This window comes from Anolis carolinensis, chromosome 3 (genome assembly GCF_035594765.1).
Source record: "Anolis carolinensis isolate JA03-04 chromosome 3, rAnoCar3.1.pri, whole genome shotgun sequence".
Classification (NCBI taxonomy): domain Eukaryota; kingdom Metazoa; phylum Chordata; class Lepidosauria; order Squamata; family Dactyloidae; genus Anolis; species Anolis carolinensis.
This window is the reverse complement of record NC_085843.1, coordinates 234,102,932-234,114,095: the sequence shown is the minus strand read 5'-3', so window position 1 is coordinate 234,114,095 and position 11,164 is coordinate 234,102,932. Positions and strand designations below refer to the sequence as shown.

Below are 11,164 nucleotides of genomic sequence, written 5' to 3'. Positions count from 1 at the left end.
AGCGACTTGCAGTATTTTCTCAAGTCGCTTCTGACATGATAAAAAATATATAGCTAATCAGTTTTCTAGTTTGCTGAACTGATTTGAAAGTTGCCAGGTTCTCCACCCAAATCCTACATAAATTGCGGTGAATGGCAATATGCTTTATATATTTCAGGAGAATACCTGAGTGCCGGAATATAGTCTTCCCAATTGCTTGGTCATAAACAATTAAAGGAAAGGGGCTAGAGGACAAATTAATTATTGCCATCTCTAAGCCTGACTTTGGTTGATTCTCTTACCCTTTATTCCTAGAATGGGTTTCACTTTGTAGTCAGTTGATCTCTGATCGGTGGTTTGCAAATATCACTTCTGTAAAAAGGGAAACCCCATTAACTTTGAGGCTAGACATTTTGTTGTTCCTCAATCTGTGAACCATCACAGGGAAAGGTGCTGAATTTTTTGTGCAGCTGTTAAAATCACAGGATGGAATTTCTTGTGCAGCTGAGTTACAGGTACAATGTTATGGCTACTCAAGGAAGGAAGGCAGTGCACAAACCTCTGAGTGATATTTCCTTTGTTTATTTCTTTATTGCATTTTAATGAGACAGAATAATGAAGTCCAGAGCAATTCTTCTTGGAGTTCTATTTGCCTTCTCTGCTTTCCTTCCATTGGTGCCTTATGCAGGCATTTCTGTTGCATCTGGCTCTTGCTTCTCCAGTACATCCCGTGTGTCTGTCTGCCATAGTTGCACAAGATCTGTTGGAGTCTTGCCAGCCTGGAGCAAGAGAGGCAGGAACAGAAAGATCAGTGTCCTCGTGCCATTGAACCTCTGGTTTGACCAGACCAACAATGTGAAAGTGACATTTGGGAACTTCCTTATTAGAGAACTGTACGTGACTCCTCAAATGCCCATGATACAGCATTGTCAAGATAAATCATGCTTTCGGTCACACAGAAGTAGGAAAAGTTAAGTTTTGGAACTACAACCCTCCAAATCCCCTAGCCATCATTGTCTCTCAAGTAGACTGAGAATCACCCCCTAATCTACAACAATATTTGATGACAGGATGAATGTGCAGGTCACAAAGCAGCAAGACTTACCATGTTTTTGGCCATCATGTCCGCCCCGTGCAGAATGAGCATCTTAATGATCTTGTAGCGATTCAGGCGGACAGCATCATGGAGGGCGCTCTCTCCCTCCTACAAGAGACGTGACAGCACCCTTGGGCATTTGGCAAAGACACACTGGCAGCAGGTACTGGCAGCTCATGATGTTGCAAGAATAAGAAATTATGTTGGGTCATCTAAGCACAAACTTGTTCAGATGTCTTTCAAAGTGTGTATGTGTATGTAAAAACAGTCTGGATGTATTGAATAGAGCCTAGTGGGCAGAAACCAACTGGAGAACTAAATATGATGGACATTAGCAAATACTATCAAAGAATAGTGTCATCACTGTGCATGGTGTTTTAAAAGCAAAAGAACAATGAAACAGTTGTCTGCTCTCAGGATTACAATCTAATTAAGATGACACACAAAAAAAGGAATGGCAGTATGAACATGTAATTGATTTATCATTTTTTAGGATAGAAGAATTAGCTGTAGGAGTTACAGCAAGGATGGGGATTTGCTGAATTCCAAATATTTTTGAATTACAGTTGCGACCACTTTGGGTATGCTGGATATGTAGTTTATTGTCATATGGAGAGCCACATAGACTTCGCATGCCAGTTATGATTAGACATTACTAAGGAAATAGAGGTGGAAGAAGCTGGGAATGAGATCCATTTAGACTTTCATTGAAAAGAAAGGAATAAATATTAAGACTACGATGCCAGAAACTGATGTGGGAGTTTCACCCTGTTACAATTATTCAGACATCACAGTGTGATCCTTCTGCAGCAGCTCACTGTAACATTCACTCCTGAGATTTCAAAGTGCTTTCTGTGCAGTTTTGTTTTCTAGGTCTGCTGCCTTCTTTGGGCAGAAATATGATGTGAAACCTCTAGAACATCTCCCAACTAGTGATGCCATTAGTGCCATTAAAGCTGCTCAGTAACCTACTCAGTTGGGTAAAGTGCAGTTTAGCAATCCCCAGACCTAGAAGGCATCAGCCCACTATCACAGTTTTGCACATGAATTATTCTCTCCCTAATGGTTATTCCAGGGTTTCCTTGATTTAAAGCAGTGGTTCTCAACCTGTGGGCCGCAGCCCAGCAGTGAGCCGCGAGAACGAAAATCCGGTCCGCTAACCTCCTTCCTCTTTATTTATTTTATTTATGCTTCTTTCCACACAGCTGACCATTGTATTGGATAGGCCACATCAGCTCTAGATTATTAAATATGATTTTCTGTGGGCGAGCAGATAGCGACTACTAGATGGCATACGTTCTGTATCAGAAACTAGAGCTAATGTGGTCTATCCAATGCAATTTTCTGAATCAGCACCCCAAATAACCAAACCAAATCTAAAGTTGACCAAAAACCAATTTGTAACCCTTTGGTTACTAATGTTGGAGAGTGGTCCCTGTGGTCAAAAAAAGGTTTGGAACCACTGATTTAAAGACTGGTTATCAAAAGTTAAAGTGAAATTCAATCTTACTCTACTATTATATCAAAAGGATAATTTCCTGCATTTTGTTTCCTTTAAATGTGAGTGTGCCCTTCTCTGTGGAGAGAGTATCAGCTATCAGCATGTTATATATTGCCCTGATATCCTATACGGTCCTGTGTGTATTTGTTATTGTGTCACCTAACCTCACAGTACTAGAGTGAGGCAAGCTGTCTATGCTGCAGCAAACAGATAATCGCAAAAGGCATCTCTTACCCGATCACGGGAATTGGCATCCACTCCATTATTTAGCAAGTGCTCCACAATGTCAACCATGCCAGTCCGGGTGGCAACGTGAAGTGGGGTGCTAAGAAGCTGAGTTTGAGCAGGTAGCAAATAAACATGAAGATGGGAGCAAAAAAGGAGACACATGATTGCACATTACTTCCAGAAGCATCCCCTGCTTGCTGTGTTCTTTATCTTCAAGAAGACACCAAGATCATCCCAGAACTAAAGTGACTAAAGTGGTCAGGAATTGTGGTCCAAAAAAGATTTTTCTTTCAAGCTCTGCCTAGAGCAGCATATTTTCCAGTCCACTTATCACAGTCCCCCCAAGTCCCAGAAAATCTGTTTCTCCCCACTCCTTTCATGCAAATCCCCTTCAAATACAGCTCATTAACATTTATTCTGCATCCTTATTTCTCTGACAGCACCCCAAATATTGAAATTCATACTGCTCAGCTCACCTTGTCTTTCACATTGAGATTCGCTCCTTTTTCTTGCAACAGCTTCACCACCTCCAGATGTCCACCACGGCAGGCCCAGTGCATAGCGGTGGAGTCCAGCTGTCAGCAAGCAGCGTGCATCAATTAGAGAAAACAAATGCTTCACCCTGCATATCTTTTTGTCCCCATCCCTTTTTGGAACCACTTCTATCAGTTCCATGCAATTTCCCTCCCTTCAACCTCCCTTAGACCTAACAGGAAAGTCCTGAGCTAATGATGTATTTGGAGCACCACCTAAATCCATCTCTTCCCACAGAGAGAAAATGGATGGCAGTGGAACAGCAGACAGAGAGAAGCATTGTGATGACAGAAGCAGGTATAGATGATAGAATGACATGACAACGGGTGTCTTACTCGATCTCTGAAGTCAACAGTGGCACCTCGGGCCAAGAGTTTCTCTGCAATCTCCACGTGCCCCTCAAGTGACGCACGGTGCAAAGCTGTCCGACGGAACTAAATGTGAGAAAGAATGACAGTTTTTAGTGATGGAGAGGTGCAAAAATAGCTGCTTCCTCATTACAGAGTCTTTCTCCCTGCTCCCATTTAATATTTTTGTTAGGCCCAAATTTTCTCTAGCTGTCCACAGTTGCTCCAGTGCTTTTTATCATTTGCTAATCTAAGCACATCTCTGCCACTTCTTTCATGTCATCCAGAGCTGTGGTGAATTTTAAACTCCCTGACTCTTGGGACTTCATTAAGTTGTGCCCAAGAACAACTGATGAGGACTATGACCCTGTTCTATTTCTGTGTCATAGATTATGTCACTCTATAACCTAGGATGAGACATATATGATTCCAAGTTTAGCTCCAGAAGTGTTCCAAGTGGTCATTGGCCTAGTCTTCTTGTATTGTGTTTTGCTAAAATATTTTTTTACTAGAAAGAAATGCTGTTTTCTCCAGTTCCAAACAACCCATCCCAATATTGAGTTGTAGAGGGCCTTGCATCATGTCTTTCCACAACTATATTGCTTGCACTGGTGGGATACTGAGAAGAGCCCTGCATCAGAGTTCAATCCCTGGGTTGTGATCTCATCACACTAGAATTTGGATCCACTTTGAATCCAATTTAGGGAGAGGCCTTTAAACAGCTCAGCTAGACATGTCCTGGGTCTCACCAAACTACAAACTCCAGAATTCTGCAGGATGCAGAAACCGAATTTAAAGTGGATAAATGCTCCAGTGTGATAAAGCCCTATGTGAATATATTAAGAGGCACTCCCTCAGATAGTAAATTTTGAAGCCTTTTCAATGTCATCACTAGCATCTTGAAATCCAAACAGAAACATATTGTTCCATGGTAACTAAACGAAAGGTTTCTCGTTGGGTTTGTCCAAATCTAGAGTGGGCAAAATGTAGTCAGATGTTGACTGTAGCTCCCCAACATCACTCACTATTGACTATGCTGGCTAGGGCTGCTGGGGTTTGTAATGCAAGGACTTCTGAAATATTGTATCTTGGTTATTAACTTGTCCAGTATCCAGTTACCTCATGTTATTTGCATACTACATCATTTATTCACAAAGGCAGGACTGATCCCTATTCAACATTCTGTTTTTTGAATATTAAAGATGGCCTTTGCTTCCTGCTACCTAAATTTTATATTCTTTTCCAACATAAGCACTCCCCTAATTGTGGAGAGATCATTGTGTCCAGTGAACCAGCACTGAAATTCAATATCCTACCCTTCGGTGGTGTCCAAATATGTTGGATTACAAATTCCATCATCCCTGGTTAGCATGACATCTGTCTATGTTGACTGGATATGATAAGAACTGGTGCCTCTCAAGTTGAGGGCAACAGCTTCATGGAAACGGAAATAATAGCCATGGGAAAGCTGTGCCCTTTTTGTGTTTACCTCATCACAGGTGTCTGGGGAGCCGCCATCTACCAGGAACTTCTCCGCCATATTCAGCTTGCCCTGCACAGCAGCTTTCAAGAAGTCCTCATTAGTCACAGGGCCAGTCTGTACAGAAGGTTTGAAATTTCAATAGTTGTTGCAAAAGCGCAGTAAGCATGGAGACATTTATGAATGTTCCACAATAAGGTTGCCTCTTGAAGAAGACCATAGCAAGTCCCGATTTCCCATCCAGGTAGACTATTTCTTGCAAGGGAAAAGGTGTACATTCAGAGAGGCAATCAACCTCTGAGATGGTACTAGTTAGGCAGTGATTCCCAACTTGTGGGTTCCCAGGTGTTTTGGCCTATGACTCCCAGAAATCCCAGCCAGTTTACCAGCTGTTAGGATTTCTGGGAGTTGAAGGCCAAAACATCTGGGACCCACAGGTTGAGAACCACTGAGCTAGAGATAAGAATTATGTGGCCTTGCAGATGTTGGACTGGAAGGACCAACACTTTCCTCATCTGTCTACTGGTCCTTGCTTCAGCTTCTCCCCGTTTATGTTGGGTTCTGCCTCCTATTTCACTTTCCAGTCTCCCTCTTTAGAATTTCTCTTACGATTTCCTCTGGTTCAGGCTCTGGTTTCTTCTCCTCCTTCTTCTTCCTGGGCTTTTTGCATAGTTCAAAGAGATACTGGGTGCCACCAACTTCAATGATCTCCCGTCTTAGGTCTACAGAACTTTTCCGCACTCTTTCATGTCCCTGCAAGAGAACGTAAGAGATTTTTTTACAGAACTCTTTTGTTTATCATTTCCATAGGGACAGCGGTATAGGAAAAACAACAGAGGGCCTTGTGGCACTTTAGAGCAATGGTTCTCAACTTGTGGTTCCCCAGACGTTTTGGCCTAAAACTCCCAGAAATCCCAGCCAGTTTACCAGTTGTTAGGATTTCTGGGAGTTGAAGGCCAAAACATCTGGGGAACCACTGGTTGAGAACCACTGCTTTAGAGCCTAACACATTCATGGTAACATGAACCTTTGCAAATCAGAGTCTACTTCACCAAATACAAGAAGTGTTATCCTAAATTGACAGATATGTATGCATCTGGAGGCAAGGCAGTCTACTCCAACCTGATTCTAGGTGTGTTGGACCACATGTTCCATAATCTCTGGAAAGTGTGGCTATGCTGCCTAAGGGATTACGTGGACTGGAATTTTAGATGTTGTTGTATTTTTCATTCACTCATTAGAAATAGCTTACCTATTCCACCCTCTAGCATTCAGGGGCAGGATTTCTGGATAGGTTTGAGCTCTAACTGTAAAATGAATTATTGACAGTGCTAGCTAAGACTGGTGCCACCAGCAGATGCTAGGACTGGACAACATTATGTGTGCCACATGGTATGCCTTTCACTCCTTAAACTAGTCTCTTGTTCTTAATGTAGTGACAGATGAGTTTTCATAATCACTGGCTCCTTCCACATAGCTGTATAAAATCTACTTTGAACTCAGTTATATGGCAGTGTGGACTCGGATAACCCAGTTCAAAGCAGATATTGTGGAGTATCTGTCTTGATATTCTTGATTATGTGGCTATGTGGAAGGGCTCACTGTTGAAATTTCGTTGCATTACTAATGTGTGAGGCCCCTTCCACACAACTGAATAAATTCCCACATTATCTACTTTGAACTGGAATATATGGCAGTGTGGATTCAGACAACCCAGTTCAATGGAGATATTGTGGGATTTTCTGCCTTGATATTCTGGGTTATATGGCTGTGTGGAAGGGTCCTGTGTGTGTGGTATTTTGTCATTCACTTCAGAAAGCAAAATGTCTTGGGTTAACCTGGGAATTTCACTAGATTTCCTATAGACAAGGAAGATTGTCAATAGAGTAGTCATACCTATTTTCACTGCTGGTGCATGTGGAATTTGTACCTACTAATGTAGGAATCAGCATTCCCACCTCCTCCAGCATGGCAGAGACCGGTACTGTTTTGTGGAAACTCACCAGTGACTGGAACCAATGGCTTGTTGACTAGCACAGTCTGTGGATCTACTATGGAGGTGTCTATTGACAACGCTGGCTCTTCGGCTTAGAAATGGAGATGAGCACCAACCCCCAGAGTCGGTCACGACTGGACTTAACGTCAGGGGAAACCTTTACCATTACCTTTTATCAAGGCAGAATAACTCACAATATCTGCTTTGAATTGGGAAATATGAGTCCACACTGCCATATAATCCAGTTCAAAGCAGATAATGTGGGATTTTCCGCCTTAATATTCTTGATATGGCTGCGTGGAAGGGCCCATAATGTGTTTGGATGCTTTTTTGGGTACTAATTATATATTTGGATGTTAAAAGTTCCATAATTATTGGGGGCAATCTGAGACACAGGATCACATGGAAGAACCCAAGGGAGGGAAGCTCTGAAGTCTGTCCAGCTTTTATTTAAAGCTGTCTGGGGGCCTTTCCACGCTGCCATATAACCCAGAATATCAAGGCAGAAAATCCCACAATATCTGCTTTGAACTGGGTTATCTGAGTCCACACTGCCATATATTTCAGTTCAAAGCAGAAAATGTGAGATTTTATTCAGCTGTGTGGAAGGGGCCTAAATAAGTGGCTACTACAACACTCAGAAAACAGGGGAATTCCAGACAGGAATCAATCCGGGCCAGGTAACACTGCCAAATAAAGTATCCCCCCAGGCAGGAAGCAGACAGGTTTTGAAGCTGCAAGGCCATTCATTGCTAATCAAGGGGGGGTTTCATATCAGGGGCAACTTGAGAAACTGCAAGTCGCTTCTGGTGTGAGAGAATTGGCCATCTGCAAAGACGTTGGCCAGGGGATGCCCAGATGTTTGGATGTTTTTACCATTCTTGTGGGAGGCTTCTCTCATGTCCCCACATGGAGCTGGAGCTGATAGAGGAAGTTCATCCACGCTCTCCCAAGGTGGCCAATTGCAACATTCACACCTGCCTCAAGCAGACAAGAGTTCTTTTTCCCACCTGGACATTCCACAGATATATAAACCCCACTTGTCTAGTTTTCAACAGACCTCACAACCTCTGAGGATACCTGCCATATTTGTGGGCGTAATGTCAGGAGAGAATGCATCTGGAACATGCCCATACAGCCCGGAAAACTCACAGCAACACAGTGATTCCAGCCATGAAAGCTTTTGGCAACACAATAGAGCATTTGACATGATTGGCCACAAGATGGCACAGAAATAAATACTGTATTCTTAAAAGTTTGGAGTGCAGAGTGTGCTGGTGCTTTGCCTGTTGCTATTTTTATTCCACATTTCTTCCAAGGAGGTTGGGGTGGTGTGTATGGTTCTTCCGTTATCCTTTCAATGGCCCTATAAGGGAGGTCATGCTGAACACATGTGACTGGCACAGAGTCACCCAATTTGCTGAATCTGTGTCTCCCCAGCCCTGGCTCTTCATATTAACTACTAAAGCACACTGACCGTATATTGATCTATTCCTGTCAGTGTCTGCTGGGGCAGTAGAAAGGCTGTTAGCATGAGATCAGTGATAACAACACAGATGAGAAAACAGACTGCTTTGAACAGATGTTTTTTGTCAATGCAAATAGCTTTCAAATGCTTCCCCGAGGACCATGGATCCGCCAGCAATCAGATGCCCATGTCCAACAGACTAGCATGCAAGAGCCCCAGTCAGAGTCCCAACCTAGACGCTCTCACCTTAATTCCTTCAATGCCTTTGTGCTTGACTCCATGCCTCTTCTCATCCTCCAGAAGTGGGGTGTCCGTCCGTGCCACTTCTGGTGGGTTTGCACTTGTAAGGGAAGAGGCGGAATGTTTCTGGGTGAAATAAACAAGTAATGGAAAAACACTTAGAACTCGTGTGCCCAATCTCTGTCTCTTTTCTTTGCTTGGTTATAGGAAGAGGATGATGGGAAGTGTATTTCCAATGTATTCAGAAACTCTGTTCTTTTCTGCTTGCATGTGGCAGGTGATAGACCAGTAGTCCATGGACCACCAGTGGTCCACAAGAACTAAAATATGGCCCTCAGCCTCACCATGACTACACCGTTGCAACAAGAGCGACTGGGTTTGTGAAACCTAATAGTGCCGAGGCAACAGGGGTATCGGGAGGGGAGAGGCTGACTACCCACGAAAGGCATAACAACAAGCCTCCTTTTAAAAAAGATTTTTATTTACATACATTAACAACTTACAGTGAAACAAAACACAAAAACAAGCCTCCTGACTGCTGCTTTTCCTCCTCCCTCCCTCCTCCTGAGTGGAGCTGTTCCATGTGGCGCCTGGAAGTGGGGGTGCCTTGGTGTCTTCATTTTTAGGCCTGTTCATGGGGTTATCTGGGGTGCTGATTCAGAAAATTGCATTGGAGACCACATCAGAGATAGATGATTAAATATGGTTTTCTGTGGGTGAGCAGATGGTTACTACTGGATGGCATATGTTCTGTATCAGAAACTAGAGCTGATGTGGTCTATCCAATGCAATTTTCTGATTTCTGAATCAGCACCCCAAATAACCAAACTAAATCTAAAGTTGACCAAAAACCGATTCATAACCCTTTTGGTACTAATGTCGGAGATTGTTCTCTGGTCAAAAAAAAGGTTGGGAACCACTGTGCTAGACCAATCCAGGTAGCTTTACTGGAGACATTCATTGTCTGTGACAATCTCTTGTGGCCTCAAGAGTTTCGACCTAGGTCTAGTTTGATTCTTTTTCCTGTTATTCCAGTGTTCCCTGGTGTGTTTAACTTCTAAACTGCCCAGAGTCCCCATGCTTTGGGTTGTTTTTTAGCATGATGAGGGAATGCAGTTAGATGCCGTTATACCAGCCTTCAACATTCCAAACATGGCATGAACATGAAAAAAATAAATAAAAGTCAAGATAGTGAAGAACTTCTCTTCTATTTATTTCTCTTTTAAAAGTTACTTAGGAAAGAAGTTGGAGGGAGAGAAATTGGCTTCCCTTTCAGCCCTGACATCTCAAGATAAGATAACTGTCCACAGGTCACCTTCCTAAAGCGGTTCTCTTATTTGCTTGGCAAGAATATTGTATCGCTTTTAGAGAGTTTAATTTTTTAGTACTACATCTCCTAGAACTACATAATAGTTACACCATGCTGGCTTCAGATTCTAGGAGTTGTCACCAAAACAGTTCATATCCCCAAGTTCTGACATTTTCCATGGGTTAAAATCTCATCTCTGGAGTTTCAATATTTTCCAGGCCTCCTACTTCCTAAAACCAACCTCATTTGAGCCCCCAAGACTTACCTGCTGTTCCTCCTCCAGAGCCAACTTTTGGTCGATCAGTTCTGTTGCCCATTTCACTCCCTGGTCCATATCTATCTTGTTTCTCTTGTATTAGTTAAAAGTACTTTTGGTCACTTTATCAATTCTAGCCCAGCAGCCTTCCCAATTTTCCATGCACTGGATCTGCTCCTTTCCTTTTGAAGCCACTACTATATAGAGCTAACACGTGTGTGGTCCCAAATGACACCAGCACTCAGCTCCCACCCAACTGGGCGCCTTTGTCATGAGCTCAGTCTGTCATATTCACTCCTTGTCCAACGGCCCACAAGTCACCTTCTAAAGTGACCCATTAACAAATACTCCTCCCAATAGGGAGATACACACAAAGATTCGCTTCATGACTCTCCTGGGAGATGGGAAGTTGGCAGAACCACAGTCGTTCCATATAGGCTTATGCCCGTGTTGATCAGGCTAGGGACAAGAATTTTGGCTCTGTGCCCAGCTACAAGTCTCCAAAGTTGTCCTATGAGTCATCAGCACTCTTGATAGATTATTCAGCTATGAAGACATCTTAGACACCCGACAGTGTAGCTTAGAAAAGTTACCTTTTTGGACTATAACTCCCAAGATGGCCCTAGCCAAGATGACAGGTGACCATGCTGATTGAAAGATTTTGAGAGTTGTAGTCCACAGTTTTCCAAGCACCTTTTCATGAGCATATCTGGATATTTTCTCCAAAGAA

General features: G+C 42.9%; 1 protein-coding gene across 2 annotated transcripts; it reads right to left on the bottom strand.

Moving 5' to 3' along the window:
- Positions 1-539: 539 nt before the first annotated feature.
- Positions 540-10,780, bottom strand: ankrd2 (ankyrin repeat domain 2). 2 transcript variants are annotated; one of them, XM_003218467.4, is made up of 9 exons: positions 10,444-10,770; positions 8,876-8,995; positions 5,775-5,918; positions 5,175-5,282; positions 3,674-3,772; positions 3,281-3,379; positions 2,811-2,909; positions 1,085-1,183; positions 540-758 (listed from the first exon to the last, which is right to left on the bottom strand). In XM_003218467.4, the coding sequence occupies exons 1-9, from the start codon at positions 10,510-10,512 to the stop codon at positions 660-662; spliced, it is 936 nt and encodes a 311-aa protein (XP_003218515.1). In that variant the 5' UTR covers positions 10,513-10,770; the 3' UTR covers positions 540-659. The 2 variants fall into 2 exon arrangements, with proteins under 2 accessions (XP_003218515.1, XP_062832422.1); XM_062976352.1 differs by lacking the exon at positions 2,811-2,909 and having other exon boundaries at positions 10,444-10,780.
- Between the last annotated feature and the right edge of the window lie 384 nt (positions 10,781-11,164).